We start from the raw sequence: 23,263 nt of genomic DNA, 5'->3' as shown, positions 1-23,263 counted from the left end.
CCTGCAAGTGCTGCGTGATGACTCTCGAGATAATCTGCTCCATGAGCTTCCCTGGCACTGAGGTCAAACTGACAGGCCTGTAGTTCCCCGGGTCAGTCCTCCGGCCCTTCTTGTAGATGGGCGTCACATTTGCTAGCCGCCAGTCAACTGGGACCTCCCCCGATAGCCAGGACTGTTGACAAATGATGGTAAGCGGCTTAGCCACCACCTCTGCCAGTTCTTTCAGTACCCTTGGGTGGATCCCATCCGGCCCCATCGACTTGTGCACATCCCAGAAGATACAGAAGGCCACCAAGGCAAAGCTGTGCAGCCCCTGGGGCCATCGGGGCTCTGACGCCTGGGCTGCCGCAACACTGGCACTCAAAATGGGCTTTCATCAGCTTCTGAGGCAAACGGATTTGCAAACTGGCTTGAAGCTTAAATCACACTCCTGGCCCTCAGAGACTGCACCCTACAAAGAAACGACTCATGTGAAATGGCGAGCAAAGCCGTTGTTATTTCAATATAGACGTCAGGCGAATAAATTCTTTTTTTTTTTTTTTTTTAACATGGATATTGTGGACTATGTAAAAAAAATAAATAAATAAATCAAAAATAACACGGATGTTGTCGGCACGCCCCCAGCGCCGTGGCGGCGTGCGGTGATGTGGCAGCGCGGCGCGGGTGACCGTGCGGGGGCGCAGGCGCCATGTCGGCGCTGCCCCGCGCCTGCGCCGAGCCACAAGATGGCGGCCGCCGCCGCTCCACTGCCGCCGCCAGGGGCGGGCGACGCACATGCGCCGAGCGGCCGCCGGGCGCGGAAACTAGGGGTGCCGCCGTCCCGGAGCTGCAGCCCGTCAGGTGAGCGCTGGGGGGAACTCCGCCGACGTCCCCCCGCTGCTGCACCGCGGGGCGGGCGCGTTCCCGAAGCCCGTTGGTGCTCCCTTGGCCCCCACTTCAACGGCTCCTCCGGCGGGGGGCTGCGGGAGGCCGCCCGGAGCAGCCGCGGCTCCGTGCCGGGCAGTGCGGAGGGTCCGGGGGTGGGGCCCCGGGTCCGTACCGGGGGGGTCTGCGGCGGCCGGGCAGAGTCTACTGGTCCTGGGAGGAGAGCTCGCCCGTCGCCTCTCGCCGCAGCTGGTCGTTCCTGGTGCTGGTGGGTTCCTCTTGTGGGCGGTGGGTGCCTCTTCCCTTTCCCGGGGCTAACGCGGGTTCAGGAAAAAGCGTCCTGAGCTGGTTTTCGGTACCGAAGCGTGTTCCAGGGCTGAGGAAGGAGCTGTGTACTTCTGAGCTGATAAGACTGTCGTGAGATGGAGAAACTTTGAGCAGTAAGCAGTAAGCACTGACGTCTCAGTAACGTCAGTGAAAACACACTTTGGAACTCGAACGTGCGGCATTTTGGGAAATAAAACAAAAACACTTGATTTATTTTGCTATGGTTTGCTGCTTGCACGCTGTAGCAGCAAGCTGTGCGGTCCTCTTGCAGCACTTCTACAGTGTTGCATGTTAGATTGCCTAGGTGGATGAATTGCTCTCAGTGATTTAGAGGTATCAGTTATACCTTTGCTTGCTTCTGCTCAGTTGACTTAGCTATAGGATGCTGAATATAATGGGCATGCTTATGCTATTCCAGTTAAGGTATTAATTGTTTTAAGGCAGGCTTCTGGATAAACTGGAAAACGTTACTCTGTATTCAAATGCAAACTACAGTGGTAGAGAACTGGTTAAGAATGTGCTTTGGAGAAATGCCTAGTAGTTGACTGATAGTAATAGATGCTATTAGTATCTACTGCTTAGGTTCTCTACTATGAATATCTGATCATTAATAATGCAAATCAGAAAAGATGAGTATGTTGAGAGACCACTGATTTCTTTTGTCTGGAGTATGATACTTCAGACTTGATGAAACAATCATGTTCTCATGACTCAATTTCTAAAGCTGATAAAACCAATAGTGATGGCATTGTCTGCAGCATGTGAGAGATGTTTGTTCAGTTAGGCAAGTGTATTCTTCAGCTGCATGCCTGTCAGCTGGGTACTGCTGATGTGCTAGAGCACTGCTGAAAATCAGTAATTGTCCAGTGTGGTGGTTTTCCTCAGCTGGGCAGATGAGCTCCACCACAACGGCTCTCTCACTCCCTTTCCTCAAAGGGAAACGGGGAGAAAATAGAATGAAGAGGGCTCAAGGGTTGAGAGAAGGACAGGGAGATCACTCAACAATGATTGTTGCTGACAAAACAGCATAGGAAGATTAGAGAAAACTATTACTTATTACAAACAAGCTAGACAAGTGGGAAACAAAGAAAACAACCCAAAAACACCTTTCCCCCATCCACCCTGTTCCACCTCTTCCCCACAAGTGGCACAGGGGAATGGGGGCTGTGGTCAGTCCATGACGCTTTGTCTCCAACTGCCACTCCTTCACAGTCACTCTCTGCCCCTGCTCCACGTGGGGTCCCTCCCACAGGATGCCGTCCTTCCCGAACTGAGCCTGCAGGGGCTGCCCACAGGCAGCAGCTCTTCAAGAACTGCTCCCACATGGCTCCGTACCACGGGGTCCATCCATCCCCCAGGAGCAAACAGCTCCAGCCCGGGTCCCTCACGGGTGGCAGCTCCTCTCAGACCCCCTGCTCTTGCGTGGGCTCCTCTCCACGGGCTGCAGCTCTGGCCTGGGGCCTGCTCCTGCAGGGGTTCTCCATGGGCCGCAGCCTCCTCCGGGCAACATCCACCTGCTCCACCGGGGACTCCTCCACAGGCTGCAGCGTGAAGATCTGCTCCATGTGGGACGCATGGGCTGCAGGGGACAGCCTGCTCCACCAGGGGCCTCTCCACAGGCCGCAGGGGAACTGCTGCTGCATGCCTGAAGCACCTCCTGCCCTCCTGCTAAACTCACCTGGGGGATGGTAGGGCTGCTTCTCATCCCTTTCTCTTTCAGCTGCTGCTGAGCAACTAGATTTTTTTTTTTCTCTTCCCTTTCTTAAATCTGTTCTCAAAGAGGCTCAAACAGCGTCACTTACTAGCTCAGCTCTGGCCAGCAGCAGGTCGCTTTGGAGCTGGATGAAAGTGCCCCTTATCTAACGTGGGGCAGCTGCTGGACTCTTCTTACAGAGGCCGTATCTGCAGCCTTCCTGCTACCAAAACGCTGCCACATATACCTAATACATCGAGTGACATGTTTTCTCTGTGTGGCATGCATGATCCTGTTTTCTGGTCAGAAGAGAAATAACGTTGAGGGGGCTGGGTGAAAGCAAAATTTAGGGGAGCTGAATATGATGTTATGTTGAAGTTGTCTGATTGCTATTGGTGATAATACTGTTGGTGGCTTTTTATTGCAGTTTTTTTCTGAAGAAATTTAGTTGAACTAACAGAATATCCCTCTTCAGGCAAGGCAGTTTAGTGTTTTGCGGTGTGCCATGTCAACTTTCTCTTAGGTGTCTGAAAACTTCTGTAACTTTTAAATTCATTCCCTCATTCAGCCAGTGAATTTGCAGTGTCAGCAGCTCCTGCACTTTTTTTGGTTGGATAATATGTTGCATTGCTCAGCAAGAATCATTTTATTTTTTTATCTGATTCCACTTAAGCTTTTCTCAAAGCTTTTTGCTCAGCTACATTGATTGCTGACTAGCTCCACCGGTAGTTGTACCCTTAGGGTTTTGGTGTGGTTTAGTTTTCTTGTTTGTTTTATTTTGTTTTTCTCTCTAAAGCCTCAAGTGTCTAGTTTCAGGTCACTCAAGTATAATGAGTAAGCACAGTGATGGAGTTGAAATTTATTTTGTAGTGAGCAAAAAGACTTTCCTGATGACTGCAATAGCGGTCTTAATAAGAGGCTAATTTTTAGGAATGAAGACCTCTGTGTGTGAGTGAGCGCACATGTGTTTCTTTGTCTCCAAACCTGATCCACTTCAGAAGGCATGGATTCAGCAGGGATGATGGGTTGTGAGTAGATTAAATTCTGCTAATGCCTACATATATCAAACACTACAGAGACTGTTTTTAAGGATTTTTAAATACCAAAAGAGTGCTTGTCATCAGACAAAAATGGTTAGTAAATAACAATGAATTTATACACTTTACTGTGCAAATTATAACAGAAAACTACTAACTTTACGCATTTAGAGACATTGTCTTTGCTAAACTGCAATATAGATCGCTAAGACAGAGAATAACTAAAAAATGGCAAACATGTATTATGTTCTCACTTAAGTAGGAGTGTACTTAGAATTCCCTAACATTAAGTGCTTATTGAACCCTGGAATACGTGTCTATTATATTAGAAGTGATTTATAAGGGTATAAAAGAACATACTTTTTTTTTAATATCTTGATGCACTTGTTGCATGGTCATCTAGATGACATTATTTGCTTCTCTTGGGTAACAAACACTTTTTATTTAGTAAAATTATTGCCTCTATTTCTTAAGATACTCTCTTTGTGCAACATAAAATGCAGTGTTAGGAGTTTGCCAGGGCCAAACCTCCTCTGACTGGGCAAATAACATAAGCAAACCTGCATTTTTTTCATTTGTTCCCTTTAAACCTGCTGGTAGAGAAGGGTGTCTGACCAGGTGCTGATATGTGCTCAGTACTGACTGTTCAGTTGCTCCAGGGATTACCACAGAATAACACTCTAATACTGTTCTTGTTGGATGTTTGGCATACTGGCTTCCTGAGTTCACCATGCTGAATACTGCCTGTTGTAGCAATTTTATTGTTAATTGTCCACTAAATAAACTTGGATAAGATAATAAAGAAAGCGTATCCTGTAATTATGGCATAAGAAAAAGCTTTGAAAGTTGAAAAACAAACAGAGAGCTTGTTTAGAAACAAACAAACATTTACCTGGAGAAGTAGCAAGTGTCTTGGTGTGCCTTTTTGTAAAATGTTAAGGAAGATTGTTTTTCTGTCTTGAAGCTAAAGGATAATCAACAAAACGAAGGCTGTTGACTGGAATAAAATGAACTTTTGCCAAGCCACGTACTCGGAAGCCCTGGTGATCTGTTTTTCGGTGAGATTGTCCACCTGTTAAGTGAGACATACTTAAGGACAAATGGCGTAATGAATGTTGATGATCTGTAGTGGTTCAGAATGTGTAGAATTTGAAAGTCATCTTTTGTGTATTTCTGGCTGAAGAAGTAAGTGAGCACTCCATAGTTTCTCTTGTCATCTGGCCTTGTCCTTCAGTTGTAAGGTAGACGGTAAAACTCATAAGGAGATAGATTTAATTGGCTCAATTTAATACAACCATCTTTGAAAGAAAGTCTCTAAAACTGGTCTGTAAACTAAGTGAACTGATTTAACTGATTGAACTGATTATATTCTCCAATCTAAACTTGTCTTTCTGAAATAAAGCTTTCTCAGATCTTGCTGTTTAAGATGACTTCTACCATATTAGTAACTAGCTGTTTAATGCTGTATTGCAGTCATTTTATGATTTGATTTTTTTTTTTCCTGTTTTGAGGAGCACTGGTATATATCTTCCAGTCTCTAGTACATAAATACTTAAGATGAAAGCATAAAATCTTTGGCAGACAGTGATTTAAACACTGTATAAAACTGCAATATTTCTAATTTGGAAAAAATATACAAAATAGAGCCAGTAAGAGGCTCGAGTTGTGTGTCTCCCTATGCCATTAAGGATGTAAGACCTCAGATACAGATATGAATGTTATGTTTTAATTGTTTATTTAAAACAATCAGTCTGCCACTTAGAGACAATCTTGTGAGAGTATTCAGATCTCTAGAAAACATTCAGAAGACAGCACTTAATAGAAGGTATGTGCTTTTAAGTCCATAAGAGGTGGCAGCAGCAAGGAGGGAGGGAATTGACTCTCATCCTGGAGGTCTCTGTTAGACACACAGATCAAGCTTCCCTTTGTTTTTCTTCATGGCAGTGATTCCTTCCTGCTTATGCACTGCCCCTTTTGGTATGGTGGCATGTTTTTTTTTTTTTTTTTTTATGTGTCTATGCAAGGACCTCATCTGGATGAAAAATAACGAAGGAAAAAAAATATAAAAATGTTTAAATCAGCCAGGTCAGATCTTGCTCTGCAGAACATGTAACTGAACAAATCATAACTGGAGTGATTTAAGGAATGGTTGGTATAGAGCCAGTTTACAAAACAGTTCTTCCCTGTTTTTGCGTTGATCTGGGGGAGATGAGGGAGGGAAGATGGGGGGAAGGTGTTGGAGGCGTGTTCTAGAAGAGCAGAAGATCTGTACAACACTTCAAGAAAGGGTAGTTAAAGTAATAGGAGTAATATACTAGTTATTCAAAGTTATTTCAGATGTTCTAAGTGCTTTATTGCCTTAGAATCATTGTATTTCAAAACTGTAGGGTTAACTAAATGTGACAACTTTATTGGCATGGAGTAATATATCATGGTAGATTTTCTGAGTTGTTTTTTTTTTATGGAAATGATATCATCTGTATCTTAAACTCTGTTGTGGTTTGTATTGCAAAAAAATTCAGTTCTACAGTTTTTTGCCCTTGATTCTTTCTGTTTTAAGAGGGGTCAGTGAGCCAGAAACATACAGTGCAAGCACATCCTTCTAATTAATTATTTGGCATTATAATCAAATACTGTGTGTATACTTAATTCAAGATTCTTCAAGACAAAAGTAGTTGAAATAATGACTTGTTTCTCCCATATATATATATAATTATAAAAATATATATATTTTTTTCTTTAAATATCAAAGATTTTTTTTGGAAGAGCTGTTGTCACTGAGGATGAAAATAAAACTCACCTCAGAGGAGGTCTTTAAGTCATCTTTATTGGTGATAGATGTCCATTTCATTGACAATTAGTTCTTTGTTTTGCTTTACTGATTGGTGATTTTAAAATATCTAATGTTCTGATTACTGTAAATTGGGAGCTCAATTTACAGGGCTGTAAGTTAGTGTTTTACGTAGATTATTAAGAGTCAAGCAGTAGGATTTTAAAAACCTTGCCAGGACCTTTTGTCAGGTTAGCGTGTCTTGTGTTGGAGACGTGTTCTGGTGTGGAAAGAAGCAAAAAATCTTCTCTGTTTTCCCTTTAAGTAAGTGACATTGTCTGTTCAGCAGCCTGATCTTGTTTCTTGTGGGATTAGGTGATTGTGGTTGCCAGAGCAAAGACCTGGGGAGTGGTGAGTGTGACCACCCCTTTCGGTTGCAGCTGCTGGTCTGTTGGTTGTAACATCAGCTGTACCTGAATGGTAAGGACATGTAATACCTCCCTACAGAGTGTTAAATCAGCTATATGTATCTCTTGCTTCTCCCATTTTCTCATAATCCTTCAATATTTGTTGTTTCTGTGTTTTCTTCTAATTTTTTGACCAGCAATTTTGTTGGTGTCCGTTATCATGTCTTTACAGGTGGTATGTATCTATGCTTGAATTTCTTTTAATTAATCACCAAATTCTGTTGTAAGGCTCTTAATTGGAATAAGTTCTGCTTCAAGTATCAATCTTCCACTTCTCAGGAGGTTGTGAAATGGGACAATTGTTACTTTTATTTGAATACAGTTTTCACTGGTAAGAGAAACAGCATTAAACATGTACTTGCTGCTATTTGTAGTGCTCGTGTCAGACTTGACTTTATCATGCAGTGTGCTGAAGACTGTGGGAGTGACGGCTGAGAATAGAGATACAGCAGTATATTCAGATTTTTTTATACGGCACAAAGTACTGCATTAAGTTCTGATAAGTAGTTTGTTTCAACTTTCCTGTGCTATACAGATCTGTCTTTAAACTATAGCTTAGTTTGAAAAAGTATTCTTGTAACATGCATATTGATAGAGTAGTAGGTGAACGTTACAGATCTGAACCATTCAACGAGAAGGGAAACTTGTTCTTTTGTGGAGTTAGTAGGGCATAGGGATCTAGACTGGTAGCTGCAGGTGGCATAAGTGATAAGAGGACTAAAGTGTTTCTTTGGTCTCTAAGCATTGAGGAGAGATGGTCTGTTGAGTAGTGTAGGGTGTGAAGTCATCAAATGCACAGAGGCAGAAGTGTGCTGATCAGAGCAGCAGGGATAACAAGGTAGCCCTCCACAGGCCTAGTTTCCAGAGGAAATGAGACTAAAGTGATCCAAGTCCCTTTGGTTTACTTGAGGGAAATGTAAATGATACTTTGATTATATGTTCTAGATAATTACGCATTATGGATATTCAGACATGAAACAGATGTGGAATTGGGAAGCTCCTCAGAATGATCAAAAAAGCATAATGTTTAGTGGCTTGAGATCTTCATTAAAGAAATGAAACAGGATGTTTTGTAACATAGAATGTAATAGCAAATAGCTTTCTGGTGAGTTGGCAAGTATCTAAAATGATTTTTTTTTAATTTTTTTTAGTGATTCTGTTCAGGTCTCAGAGAAAGTTAATGGGTTTTGGGTATGGTGGAGATGAAATGAATTACCATGCTGGATTGTTTTATGTTTTCCTCCTGGCCTTGGAGGAAAATTTCGGAGGGGGGTCTACAAGCAATGCATTGATCATTGTGGGGAGGAGTCCTGACCTCAACCTGCCTAAATGCACTGCGGCTCTGTGTTGAGTATCTTACCATGCGTCAGCTGCTTATCAGCTTTCTAGTCCCTGTTACATGTTAGTTTTTAGCTTGTTTAGTTTTAACTGAACATTTGACCATAGCTGAGAGTTAATTGTAGTTGATTGGCTGGATAATTTGGGAACTAAGAGAATAAATCTCTTCTTAAAGGTTGTGTTCACATGCTCAGTTTCAAGCTTGAATTCCTACAGGAATTCATTTTTTTTCTTACTGGCATTTCCACCAGCAGATGGAAACTTCTTTTTGCATCCTACTCCAGTTTAGAGTATGAATTATCTGGGATTATGAAGGCATCATTTACTTAAGCAATTCATTTGTATTGCAAGAGTAACAGTGGCCTATCTTGTTTTTGTTTTTCCTGTGAACCATGTGGTGTATAATGTAAAGGGAGGTCAAGACAGAATATCTGATTTCTTGCTGGTTTTAAAACTCCTTACTGTTATGATGCCACAGTATGAGTTCAGAGGCATTTGGTTTTAAGAAGTCAGTCTCAGTTTCCTGATTTGAGGTGAAATTTTTAGTGTATAGTGTACTGAGTATACTGTAGAATAGATAGAGGCTGACAGATTGCAGCCATCTTTGTACCAGCATTTTGTTTATACAGAGAAAAAATTATTAAAAAAGAAAAAATATACCTCCTGGAAGTAGTTTGCAAATAATGAGAGCAGTTTGACTTTGTAAATAGCAGAATGTGAATGAAATCCTGTATTTTTCTTTCTAGGTTTAAGAGGCCTAAAGCTTCACTAGAACTGTAAATAGAATGGACAGTTATTTTAAAGCTGTAGTCTGCGACTTGGACAAGCTCCTTGATGAATTTGAACAGAATACAGGTTAGTACTTCCACTGCCTTCCTCCTCAGTGTAGCAATACTAGCCAAATGACTATTACAATGTAACTTGAAAGTAACATATGAGTAAAAGCTTGTATTAATGAACAGTTGAGGTTTTGGGGTCGTGCACTATTAAAACCCATGAGTCTTACAAACTTTGCTTTTGATCTCTTTTTGCTTAAAATAGATGAATGTGACTTCTACAGAACACCTCAGCCTCAAAATCCACATGAGTTGAAACACCATTCATTTTCTTCAGATTTGGATCGCTTACAACATGCATATCCAACACCCAAACTGCAAGAGGATGCTTGTATGGCATCAGAAGAAATCTCTCTTCATTTTGTCCATAGTGGACCAAATGAAGGGATTCTGAATTATTCATCACAAAATGAGAAGAGTGTTGCTGGGCCTGATCTTTTGTCCACTGTAGACAGCAGTTCCTCAAAAGAAATTCAGGCTTCCACCCCAGGAAGGTGTAGTATACCTGTGTGTGATCTTGTTAATGACACAGGTAACTTGATTCATTCAGCAGGTTCCAATGAAGATAATCAAAAGTTGCAGCCATGTGACTCTCAGCCCAGTGAAGACTGTTTGATAGGCTTTGGCATGTCTTGCATACCTGTTCCTGTTTGTGTATCTTCAACAAGTTGCAACAATGGTGTATCAAGTACAGAACAGTGTGATGGGGACTCAATGCTACAAGATTCAGAACACCTTAAAGTAGAGGAGAGTAGCCCATTACCTTTAGAATCAGATGTTTTTGCTAAAGCAATGATCTCAGAGCCACATGGTGAGCCACACAGAACAGAATCTTTAAAGTGCAGTGAAGCATTTGATCAGCCAGAACAAACTGCTTGCCTTAATACTGCATGTGTCTCTGTAACATCACAGAGTTCAAATGTATACAGTCCCAAAGATGAGACAGTATATGGAAAATTGCCTGGTGAGCCAGAAAATGAAAGTGCATGCTCTGCAGTGAGCAAAGAGATGTATAGAGGAAATGCCCTAGAAGATGAAGACTCAAAAGATCAGAGTACAGTTGAATCCATGCCTACAGATCTGCCAAAGAGGCCTCAGTTGCACAAAAGCCATGCAACATTACCTGGAAGTTGTGTTTTACCAGGCTCCACATATCAAACAAGGGCTAAAGTAGCCTTAGAAGAGGAAGTTACAGAGAATGTAAATAGTGAAGAACTTGCTGGCAGTGAAATACTAAGCAGTGTTTCACCTTCGTGTGTATCAGTCAAGGATGTCCAGACATCGCTGTCTGTGTCTGAACGTGGTTCATCAGTTGTAACAGAAGAAGTTAATCCTCTACCTCAGAATGAAATGGTGGATGTTATTAGTGACAGTTTAACTATTCATGCTGGGAATTCTAAAACTAATGTCTCTACTTGTGAATCCTGGAAAGAGGCTGACTTGCATGAACAGGAAGAATATTTACCTAAAATCAACCAAAGTGTTGTGGAAAAGAGTGCAGGTGTAGAGATATGTGATGCTGAGAATGCAATTGATGACAGTGATTCTGAGCAAATCAAAGCTATTGCTTCTGAGATATGTGATGCTGAGAATGCAATTGATGACAGTGATTCTGAGCAAATCAAAGCTATTGCTTCTGCTTTTCAATATGAAGCTGAACCGTACGGTGTTGGTATAGACTCTTACTACAATGAAAGTATTGGCCAAGTTATGGCTGACTTCTCTGTTGAGGAGGGCATTATCAAAAGTGATACTCTAATAAGTGATGCTGAGCTTGATGAATTCTTGTATGGACAAAGTCATCAGTCTAATTTGTCTTTAGACAATGACAGTAACTTGATGGAAGCTGATGCAGAACAAATGCATGTAACAAATGTGAACCTAGATTTTACAGAGATCACTGAAGAACATACCCAGACAAAACCAGAAGATATAACTAGCATTAATAGTAATCTTGAAGTATCTCTTACTGCCAATAAATTGGAATCTCCAACAGAAGGGATTCATACCCAGACTGAGAATGGTAGTGAGGCACTAGTTTTGAAGTTTCACAACGAAGGTGCAAGACCAAAGCAGTTGTTTGGCCTTCCACAAGGAGCTGCTGGTCAGAGACAACTGAATCAAACAGAAGTACCTGCGAGAGAAAACCAGGAAGTGAATTCTGTTACCCCAGAAGTTCCCCTCTCAATCACCAGCATTAATTTTGATAAAAATTCTGAACCTGCTGTGGAAAGTAGGACTGAAACTGGAGGAAGTCAAACATCTGAAAGTGCAGAACCAGTTAAAACACTTGCAGCTCTTTCACAGAAACAACCACTGTGGGTCCCTGATTCAGAGGCACCCAACTGCATGAACTGTCAAGTGAAGTTCACATTTACAAAAAGACGACACCATTGCCGTGCATGTGGAAAAGTAAGTTATTGGTTAGGAGGTCCTTTGATATTGTAAGCAAATTTACTTTGATTTAGGGATAACCAGAATACAAAAAGTGAAGAATGTGGACAGAATTCTTCTGAGCTCTCAGTGTATTTCTTTGTTTTAATTTTTATTTAGAGATACAGATAGTTAGAAAAGACTGATATTAAGTCTTTTTAAGTGTATTAAGTGTAAGACTTTTTATTAAAGGGGTTGTAAGGAAAAGTTGTTATTTTGTCTTCCATTACTGGCTCGACTACTGTTCTTAAGGAAGATGGGACAATGTGCACTGCATAGTGATTACTGCAATGAATCAGGTGTTTTGCTCAGTTTTTAAGTATTTAAGCTTAAAAAATGGAGGTGATGATGATGGTCATCACAATGCAGGTAAGTGGTTATGCTAGCTGAAAAACAATATCCATGGCTCAGGAAGGATCGTGTCCTTTGAGGAGCTGTGACAGCAGTAGCCATGCAAAGGATTTGTAGTCTTTCCTCTGCTTAAACATATATATGAATTTCCAAGAGCTGTCAGGGAGGGCAGGGGAGCAGGGGGAAATGTGCTACTTCTGCTGAGAGAATGGTACTCTGCAGGGAGTAAATAACATCAGAGCTTGCTTTTAATCAAAAATTTCCTTTTGAGCTACTGTGGCTTATGTACTTGTGCATAAATGCAAGTATTAATAGTACTAATGAACTGTTTCTTTCAGTGTCCCCCTGCTGGCTTTATGGGTGAGGAAGTATTGTAAAGGGTAGTGTTAATACTTACTAACTTATTGCTTCCCCAGTTTTAAAAGACACCCAGAGGGGTTTGTTAATTTTTTAATTTTATTTTTTCCCCAGAATGCCACTGGTGGTGCTGTGTATTCAAACCATAGTCCCCATTTACTTCAGTTGCAGTAAATGTGCGGTAAAGGGTAGGTGTGCAGTTTGATGCCAAGAAAATGAAGATTTCATTGTGACAGGCTAAGAGTCATTGAACTTAAGCAGTTGGCAGTATACCCTACTGAAGTTATGCAACATCTTAAAATACAGTTCTCCAGAGTAGGCTTCATTTTAGTCATTTGGCTGTTTACATTTGCCCTGAGAATTCTTGCTCGTCCTCTGGAGAAGGACGTACATCTAGTACATGCTGTTGTTCACAGCACCTTTCATAACGTGCTGTTATTCACAGCTAACAGCTGCTAGTGTTGCTGATCCTGTGTGTTAACGGAGGATGTTTTGGCATAAGAACAGCGTAATTAAAGGGACCTTCACAATGTATGTGCATTGGGAGAATGGGTGAAGGCTCATAACTGTTACAGATAACGATGTGCTATGCAGCTGTGTCATAGCTTTTCTGAGTGTGTAATAGCTTAATGTTTTGCCACTTGTCTTTAAAGACAAAATTTACCTTCCTCATGGACCATTGCGGGTTGTTGTGTTTTCTTCCACTTGGACTTAAGAAAAAACTTGGACTTCAGACGTTGTCCTCTCTGAACTCTCCTAGAAGAGAATTGTATAGTTTTCATAAGGTCCTACAGCTTTATTAATGAAAAAGGCAGAACTTGGTAATTCTGGCTTGTGCGCTGGAGGGGAGCGTGAGGCAGTTATTCCTGCCGTCTTTCGGTGGCATACGTGAGGCCAAACAACTTCTCACCTCCATTTATTTAGTTATTTGTTTATTGCTGTGGTACATTTTTTCTTCCTAGTGCAACCAGAACCAATTTCTTTGCTCAGCAGCTTCATTTTCATCACTTTTGCCCTGCTGAACTACCCGTCCCTTAGTTTTCCACCTCTTATCTCCTGTGCAGGAGGATTAAGCTGACTCCTCTGATGGTGCCAGTGGCACCAAGTGGAAGAGGAGAATGGCACTTGCAAAGGTTGTGCTGCTCAACATTTAAAAGCCTTAAGGTTAATTGCAACTCATTAGCAATTAATCTTTTCCAATTACATTCTTAACTTCTTTACTTAGCATGTGTTTTCAGTTGAGATAAATTACCTGCAACATTAATGCAGAAGCAACTGGAATGAATTCTTTTTTGGGGTTATCCTGCAGTGATCGAGTGTAACTGTTTTGCAGTGGCTTTTCCTGCTTGAAGAGTTATAACAACCATTTTTTTTTTCCTCTGTCACTGCTGTTTGTATTTCTCCCCCCCCGCCCCCCTTAATTCACAGTTTTCCTGGAGATAATTAGGAATAGCAGGAGACCTAGTGTTGCCTCCACTTAACTGTGATAAGGCATAGAAGGCTTCTGTCAGACCAAGGTTTGAAAAACTATTTTTGTAAAGGCTAATATTAAATCTAGAGTCTGTGTATAGCTAAAAATAGTAGGACTTCTTGAAAACTTGCAAACTCCTCTAGAAAGAACATTGGGTAAAAGTAAGAAAAGCACCAGATACTTGTGCGAACTCGCATAAAAACTAGAAATGTAATTCTTTGAATGGATTGTACACTCTCATGGTATGGTCCAGACTAAAAATGTTACCACCCCTCCCAGCCTCAAATCTATGCTTAAAATAGACAGAATATATATATATATAACTATATATATATAACTATAGTTATATATATATTATATATAATTATATTATATATAAATAAATATATATTATATATTTATATTATGTATATTATATATAGTTATATAACTATATATATAACTATGTATATATAGTGTATATATATATAGTATATATACTATATATATAACTATGTATAACTATATATATATAACTTTGTATAACTATATATATAACTATGTTTATTATATATATTATAGTATATATCCAACTATATACTATATATATAACTATGTATATAGTTATATATATATATATATATATATATAGTTACTGTTGAAGTGTGAGAGTGTAAGCTTTTGTAAGCTGTTCTTTCAAAGCATGATTTTTAAGTGCTTTGCTGAAGGGAGCTAGTAACAAGAAGGCAACTAACATAATTCTTTCCAGCAGAGCTTTCTGGCAGAGTAGTGGAGACTCCTTACCCAACGTAATTCTGGAGCCAGCATTATTAGTAAGTTGTTTGGGCAGTGCTGAGCCCTGGTTTTGGGTAGTTGTCTGAGAGGCAGAAGAGGTAGCTTGGATTCTCCTAGTTTTGTTGTAGTGCAGGTATCAGAGCTGCAAGAATGGTCTGGGAATGGATCTTTGCTAATATGGTTTCAGCCATTACCTGAGTCCTTTTTTTCTGAAGATTTTGAGATAGCATCATAGATATCTTCCATGAGAGATAGTTTGCATGATGTAGGCTTGAATATTAGGCTGCAGAGGGTCTGGAATCAAACAAATGTGTTTCTTGGAAGACCTTTCTAATCACTATGCAATTATATGCCAGATGGTTCCGCATATAGTCTTAAAAATAAATTTTTTAGTGAATCTGTGGGCACCTGGCTATATGTAATTTGATCTGTCCACAGGAACAAGTTTTATGTGCTGTTTTTTTTTTTTTTCATACCTCGATCAGAAAGTATACTGGGATCATACTTTCTATGTCTGAATTTCTCTGGTCCTCTATTCCAGCTGTATCCCTGAAATAAACTACTAATACAGTTTATTCTCTCCTTATTTCCCATTTGAGACTAAACTGTTCCGTAATACTAAAGAAGACAAGTGTTCTGTAGTTTATTGGGGATATAATAAAATATTTCAGAAAACATCATGCAATCTTAGCTTTTAAGAAGAGAGATACCTGATAGTTGTTACCCAAGACCAAAGTTGCCTGGAATATTATTGTTCCTTAATTTTTTATTTATTAGGTCATTATTTCATTTATGATTAAGGATTACTGCACTTTCACCAGCTTTCCTTGGAGAAAGCAGTTCATGGAAATGTGCAAAGCAGCATTTCAGATTCTTTGCAGAGTTCCAGCAGATGCTGGACCTAAAATGGTGATTCTTTGAGCTATGGGATGGGAATGGAGCTTTGATCCAACTCCTTAGTGTGAGTTGGCCATCTTCCCTGTTAGAAGGTTCTGCAGAACATCAGGATCCCCTGAGGAAGTGACAGGTATACGTTTTGGTTAAAGTAGAATGACGATGTGCAATATCCGAAGTGTTACCATGGTTAATGCTGCAGAGCAGCACTATGGCACAGCGTTGATGAGCGTTTCAGAAGAGCAACGGAATGTAGCCTTTTTCACAGTTTACACTGTGGATAAACTATGCAGTTTTTGGAAGCAGCGTAGGAACTCCTGTTCAAAAGCAGACTTTGCAGCCTGAACCGAACTGTGGAGCTTTGAGCTTCCTAATGAAAACCATTTTATTCTAGTACTTTCCCTTCTCTCAGCACAGAAACATGACATGCATGGGCTAAAATGCTTTATGCATGCTTTGTGTTATTCCATCTCTTTAAGTAAGGCAAGTAATAATAGGAATGGAACTCAGGAAATACTGGGGATTTGCTCATAATGCATAATTTAGTCCCTTTCTTGTTCAGGTTTTTTGTGGTGCTTGTTGCAAACGAAAGTGCAAACTACAGTACATGGATAAGGAAGCAAGAGTCTGTACTGGCTGTTACGAAGATATTAATAAAGGTAAAGAGGGTTTTTTTTTGGTTGTTGTTGTTTTTAGTAATTGCAGTAATCATTAAAGGAGATTATTTACAACTAGTATCTCTTTAACTTTGTGGTTTTTGAGAAGCTTACCTGCTTCAGTTGGGGTCATCTGTGGCAGGTGTCCAGGAAAAGAGATTTCTGCCTCACCTTCCCCCGATCACCACAGGAGCTTTATACCTGTTGAAAGGCCATACCCCTGATAGTTCTCACATAAAATGGGCAAATAACATATAGCTTTTTGTCCTTATCTTCTTAGAAATCCCCTTAATAGTACTACTGTAATTGCATCATAGGTTAACTTTTTCTTGACGGAAAGCTAAGCGTGGATGCTTTATGAAAATAGCCGGATGAAACTGAGATCCTTATTAATAATATTTAAATAACAAGTTGAAAACATACCAGACTTTTTTTAATGTACCATCTGAATTGAATTTGGCTTCATAAATGTGATATAATTGCATTGAGGTACAGGGATTGTATGGTTCATTGTAGTTACTGCAGCAATAACAAGCTGTTTGAGAAGGTCTGGACATCATTAGGCTAGACATCAGGAAAAGGCTCTTCACTGAGAGGGTCACTGCACACTGGAACAGACTCCTCAGGGAAGTAGTCACTGCTCCAAGCCTGTCAGTGTTTTAGAAGCGTTTGGACTGTGCACTTATTCACGTGGTCTAAAATTTTGAGTAGACCTGTGTGGTGCCAGGAGTTGGACTTGATGATCCTTGTGGGTCCCTTCCAACTTGGGATACTCTGTGATTCTATGATGAGGTCTCTTTCTATGTTGGGAGTGAATTAGGCAAATGGAGAGGTTGAAAATCAAACAATTTAGATTTTTTTCTGAACAATAGCTTGAGCACTCACTTTTCACAACTAACTAAATTGTCCACTGCTTTGGAAAAAAAAGAAAACAATATTGTACTGCAAAGTAAACTTACTCAATTGTAAAATTTTAAAAACTAACCACTTTTTGTTTGGTTGTTTGTTTTTTGTTTGTTTTAGCACAGGCATTTGAAAGGATGATGAGTCCAACTGGTCCTCTTCCTAAATCCAGTGTTTCCTCTGAGTATTCTGCTGCACCTTTGCAGGAAGCCCAGATACCTGGTAGTGCTAGCACTCCCTCATCCTCTGCATTGTCACCTATTTCAGTGCTTAAACAACCTGGCATTGAAGGTATGCCACATATAGTATAATTTAACAAACACTTTTTCAAGTTCTGCTTGGAAAGAGTTGTTTGCTGTATCATGGATACATACTTAGTATACTGATGTTCTTTCTGAGACTCAAACAAATTCTGTGAACTGGGATTTAGAGGAAGCTTATAGCTCCTAATTCAGACTCCATGTATGAGCTTGACCAAGTGTGTCTTACATCTCTGTTTATGAAATATGGATGCTTGTTCTCTTCACTGTCTTATGTGCTTATACAGTAACTTCTTTTTCAGTGCAGATATTACTGTAATCGTTTAAATATAGCTCAGGATATTTCTGGCTTGTGTTGCAACTGCCAGTTTTACAGTAAATGAAGTATTCCCTCCCCCCCCTTTTTTTAAGGGAAAAGTTAGGGAGCAATGATTAGTGACCAAATAGTGTCTTTGTCCCACTATTATTTGACTTTCATCAATGAAAATAAATTCTTAACAACGTAATACCTTAATTTTTTAGAGTATTTCATCTTCTAGTTGTGATATGCATTTCACTCTTACCTAACTACAGAGGGATGATGGGATGACCGAGGAAGTAGTCTTCCTTATATAGGAATTGATACATGTAGCTATAGCATGACATCTTCCTCTGCTAGTATGAGATGTCTTTTAGATGTGCTGACCTGATGGGAGAGAGTGACTGGAGCCAAGCTGTCTACTTGTGCTTGGTTTCAGTGAACAGATTGTCTATATAACTGGGGGGAGAAGGAGCTGAATTTGTATCCCTTTCAGTTGTTAGGACAGTGAAAATAATATGAAGTCAGTGTTGTTTTCTCAACCTATCCTAGGGCTGTGTCCCAAAGAACAGAGGAGAGTTTGGTTTGCAGATGGTATTTTGCCAACTGGAGAAGTGGCAGATACAACAAAACTTTCATCTGGAGCAAAGAGGTCATCACAGGACCTAAGTCCAGTAAACCCTGACTTGCCAGAGATGCACATGGTATGAATTAAGAAGTGTGTGTAGGTGCATGAATTCTATCTTGAAATTACTTCGCTTGCTACTGATTGGAGCATGTGTGAATGTTAAAAATGGTATTGCTGAATAAACTCCAAATAAAGCTTTTCCTGTACAGCCTTTGATTAACTACTCTTCTGAAGGTGTCCTCAGCCATAGCTCTAAAATCTGTCATTATTAATGTGCTTATAGTTTTTTCTAGTGGTTATCTGTAGTTTGCTTGTTAAACTAAACTAAATTGCTGTACAAAAAGCTGATTAATGTCCTAGAGTACTATACTATAGGGTGCAGCAAAATCAGTATACTGCTGTTGCAAAATTAGATTTTACACAACTCTAATGTAGCAATAATTAAGGATTTATTATATTTTTATGGCACATAACAAGGTTAGATGATTTTTAACAGTACTTGATCAGTATTGAAGTTTTAGACAATTGACACGATCAATGATTCTACAATGGAACAGGGGCTTAAAGATTCAAGGTTGGCAGGGTTCACCCAAGACTTACTGCAGGGTCCTAGGAAGTTGCTAAATCCAGTTGCACACTTCCAAGACTCCCTCTTAAAGTGACTTTCACATCCTACTCCCCTGTCAGCATTTGTCTGCAGGTGAGCTTGTTCCTTGAGGAGTCAGCCCTGAGAGGCACTTCTGGGATTCTGAGACGTGTCCGAGCTTGGGGGGCATCAAGGGTGCCACCTGCTGGGTGGGGTCCCCAGAATGCTCCAAGAGTTCTTGTTTGGGATCGCTATTTATAGGATTGTGAGGCCATTGTTTTAGACGTTTTTCCAGGATTCAAGTCTTATTTATTTATTTAATAGTTCAGGTCAGTAGTGGCACAGGTTGTGCAGTCCCCCTTCCCTTAGCACATAATTGTGTCATTGTCAATTAGTCATGCCACAGGGACCCCCAGAGCCAGTCACAAAGGAGGCCTGATCACCCCGTGCCCATATTTGATAAATAGCTGGGGAGTGAGACAGCATAACGCTTCACTGAAGTCTGTAAACAGAGGAATGGTGCTCTTAGGGCTTTTCCTTGAAGTAGAGATAGCAAAAGAATGAGGCACCATATTTATTAGATAAAGTGATTAATCAGTCAAGCTCAAATTCCTTATTACGTTGTTTCCTGGACTCTGATGTGGTTCCTCAATTTCCCATGGGAGACAGAGCATCCAGCTCTGCCTGGCGCTTCACTATTAACGAGCTGTCCAGTTCAAGGAGCAATCATATTGAGGCTTGCTGTGGCTCGTGAGCCTGAGCAAAACTCTCACTGAGTGCAGGTGTAGAGTACACCTACCACAAGTACTTCTAATGCAGACAAGTACTGAACTGAGAGGAGGGTGGGTTCTTAAGAGATCATGTTTGGGGTGTTCTAGTCACACTTGACAGGAAAAGTCAGAAGGAGTGACACAAGCTTGCTGTGGAAAAGTTTAGAGGGATTCCTGAGCTGGAACCTTTTTAAAACAAAATTCATCTCTGAAGCACAGTCTCAAGTTATAACGGTGTTCAAGAGCTTTAAAAACAAATTAGGAAAGCTAATATGCAGACCAGATCATCATTATTAAATGAGCAAATGGAGAATCTCAGTGGTTGAAGGGATGTATAATATGTAAATCAGCCTTATTTCATGAGGCAGGGATAGCAGTAAATGTGATTTCATTTGAACAAGGATTCCAGTAAGTTGCAAGTGAATCCGGTTTCCACAGTGACTCTGAGCCCGAGGAGCTGTTAAGAGTGCTAAGATTTTTGATGGGGATAATCATGCCTCACACTTCTTTTAGAGGAAATGTGCAGTGGTAGAGATAATGCTGACATTGTTCGTGAACATGTATGTCTAGAAAAGCTCATCAAGAGCTCTTGAAAGAAAGTAGGCATCAGTTAGAAATAAAAAGGCCCCTTCTAAGTCATAAAGATAAACCAAACAGCTGCTGTAAGCTATAAGGGATGAAGAAGTGAGTCTGACAGTTCTGTGTCCTGGACTCAGTGCTATTTGTTGTACTTCCAGATGATAAAAAGTGTAAGACTGTTCAGACAGTGAAGGCAAATATATTCCAGGTATTAGTGAATTGGATGTTCAATTGTGTCATATGCCATGAAACGCAGGCTTAGGAGTTGGGACTTATTAATGTTACATTTATTGCTGTCTCACTGGGTGGAAAAGGAAGGTTTATGGTCAGCGATCAATCTGAAGAAAATGCTTAAGAAGTTGTTAAAAAAAGGAAGTAAGTGGGTGGGAACAGAGAAACAGAAGTAGAAAATCATTATGACAATAAATGCATCCATATTGCTCTCAGAACTTGAATATACCTAGCAGCTCCTGCTCTACCCAACTTTGTGATCAAAAGATACGTCCTGTGTTTGATTTTTGTGGAAAGAGTAGGGTATTTTCACTTCAAAAAGATGAAAAACATCTAAAATTAAACATGGCATGGACAAAGGAAACAATTAGTTGGTGGTTCCTGTGTGCCTTTAAAAGATGAAATGAAACCTCCATAATGCAGCTCTAAAACTCAGGATGTAATCCTGAACATGCTGTCACAAGTTGCTATGAAGGCTGAAAGTATAAAGTGATACACAACACCAGCAACTGAATTTGTGGGGAAGAAGTCTATTAGAGACCATTTTAATCATAGTTCTTATATTTGTGTGTGTGTGTGTGTGTGTGTGTGTTTGTGGAGTTGGTGGGTTTGAGGGTTGATGCCTCCCCCTCACCCCTTCCGGCACACACATTCCCTCAGCAGGGAATTTGATGAAAGCTGAGGACATACCAGGAGAACTATTATTACAGGACAAGCATAGAGTTGTTAGTTTTTTTCTTGTTAAAATGTGGTCTTTCCTGTTGAAATAGGACACTAGTCTACATGGATTTGTTGTGTGATAACTTAGCATACTTGAAAGGTGATAGATGACCTCCTGGTTTGTTTTTTGATGACAGTTCATATAACGTGACTGTGCTCTTAGTTTGCCATATCCACTTCACTGAGGGAGTAGCATAGGTTTGACACCAAACAAGAAGTGAGTCAGACTGTAAAACGCTAGACTCATGTTTCTTTTCTGACTTGTTCTACTAACAGCTGCTTGCAATACTGAGCTGATCAAAATGAGGACAGATTACAATGTTCAGTAGGTATGAGTGAGGAAACATTAATACAGTACAGATTGCTTAAGGGATACTTACTGTTGATGTGTTAGATCTAATTATGCTAATGCAGATAATTTAAAACAGTGGTAGGACTTTTTTGTTACCAAACAAGTTAGTAATGTATCTTCACCTAATATAGGGACTAATGTGACTTCTAACAATGGGGCAAAAATGCAAGAAATTTGGTGGCATTTCCTATAATTTTTGATAAATTTCTTTCTCATTGTGCTTTTTGCTTCTAGATTGCTAGTATAGAACTTAGAGTTTGTTGTGAGACTAGACTCTTTTTTTTTTCTCATAGGCTGCAAACCCAGAGGAAGATGACATACTAACTGATGTAAATTCAAAACCAAAAGAAGAAATGAATGTTATTACAAGAATGGAGAGACTATGTCTTTCTGTTCCTTCAGAACAGGATGCGCAGCAGGCTGTTAGCAGCCAGAGTGAGATGATGCATATTTATAGAACTGTAACTCCAGGAACTAAAGAAAGTTCTGCTACAGAAGATGAAAAAACTAGCTCCAGTTCAGCTGATGGGCCTAAAAGGGATATGCCTGTTAGTCCTTCAAGTTACAGAGCACTTTGTGGTGTTGAGAACTGTGTCTGTAGAGAAATCAGCCTTGTTCCTGATGGTGACAAACTCCCACCACTTTTACTTGCAGTGGGTGAAAAAGGAAAAGGTAAAATTCAAATGAGTTGTATTGTATCACCAAATGCAAGATTTCTAAATATTACCTTTTATGTATATAACTTACATTTTAATACTACTTTAACTCTCATCTGTGCACATTGGATTGTTTGTTAATTGAACATGAGTTATTAAAATGTCAGAATGTTATAAAAATAGCACTTCATGACTTAAATGCATTATAGTAGTGACAGTTCTCATTGTTTGTAACTGACAGTACCGGTATACGGACTGAGGAGACAGCATACACAATTTATCAGTAATTAACAAATGAGTGGCAGCCCTAGTTCACACCTTTGTTAGAAGTTACTGTGTTATTTTTATATGGCCTTTGAATCTTAGGATAAGCTGTTGAATAGAATAGGTGGTTGATCCACAGCTGTTCTAAGTTTGAGAATAATTACCACCCATTTAACATGGGAAGATAGGACTGTTTCATATGCTATGATCTGTAGTTCTTATTTTAAATTTTCAGCTGACATTGAACTAAATCAGATGTTTATTTAGATCCTCTAGTGGAAGAACATCCATCTCACCAACAGGTCACCTTGCTTCTTGCGGAAGGAGGTCCCAATCCATTAACATTTATCCTAAATGCAAACTTGCTGGTGAATGTCAAGTTAATATCTTGTAAGTAGCGCACATTTCATTTTCCATTAAATCTGTATTTCCTCTTCTGATTGTATAAAGCAGTATCTTTATTACTGTGGTATCTATCTTTGATTAAAGATTCTTCAGAAAAATGCTGGTACTTCTCAACAAATGGACTACATGGTTTGGGTCAGGCAGAAATCATCATTCTGTTGCAGTGTTTGCCAGATGAGGAGACTTTTCCTAATGAGATACTCAAATTATTTATTAACATCTATAAGGATGCAGTGAAAGGTATGTAACTATGATAATCTAACTTTATACTATAATATTCTCTTGCTTGTCTTTAAAGTTGGAGGTTTACATAATTTTTATTGTAGTTCTTGTAGGTGCCTGA

At 40.0% G+C, this 23,263-nt stretch overlaps 1 protein-coding gene across 3 annotated transcripts in view; it reads left to right on the top strand.

Moving 5' to 3' along the window:
- The first annotated feature begins 718 nt into the window (after window positions 1–718).
- The window catches only part of ZFYVE16 (zinc finger FYVE-type containing 16), a 35,438-nt gene continuing 12,893 nt past the window's right edge, over window positions 719–23,263 (top strand). Inside the window, exons 1-10 of one of the 3 annotated variants that reach the window (XM_035310089.1) lie at window positions 719–840; window positions 9,243–9,351; window positions 9,538–10,862; window positions 10,926–11,744; window positions 16,175–16,271; window positions 17,292–17,462; window positions 18,282–18,433; window positions 21,889–22,267; window positions 22,783–22,905; window positions 23,005–23,160. In XM_035310089.1, the coding sequence (XP_035165980.1) occupies window positions 9,282–9,351; window positions 9,538–10,862; window positions 10,926–11,744; window positions 16,175–16,271; window positions 17,292–17,462; window positions 18,282–18,433; window positions 21,889–22,267; window positions 22,783–22,905; window positions 23,005–23,160 (3,292 nt within the window). In that variant the 5' untranslated portion in view covers window positions 719–840; window positions 9,243–9,281. Of the gene's footprint in view, window positions 841–4,900; window positions 4,969–9,239; window positions 9,352–9,537; window positions 11,745–16,174; window positions 16,272–17,291; window positions 17,463–18,281; window positions 18,434–21,888; window positions 22,268–22,782; window positions 22,906–23,004; window positions 23,161–23,263 lie in introns of those variants that run through there. The other 2 variants (XM_035310087.1, XM_035310088.1) reach the window with 2 other exon arrangements.

This window comes from Oxyura jamaicensis, chromosome Z, assembly GCF_011077185.1.
Source record: "Oxyura jamaicensis isolate SHBP4307 breed ruddy duck chromosome Z, BPBGC_Ojam_1.0, whole genome shotgun sequence".
NCBI lineage: Eukaryota > Metazoa > Chordata > Aves > Anseriformes > Anatidae > Oxyura > Oxyura jamaicensis.
The sequence above is the reverse complement of the archived record's forward strand: the minus strand, read 5'-3'. Positions and strand labels throughout refer to the sequence as shown.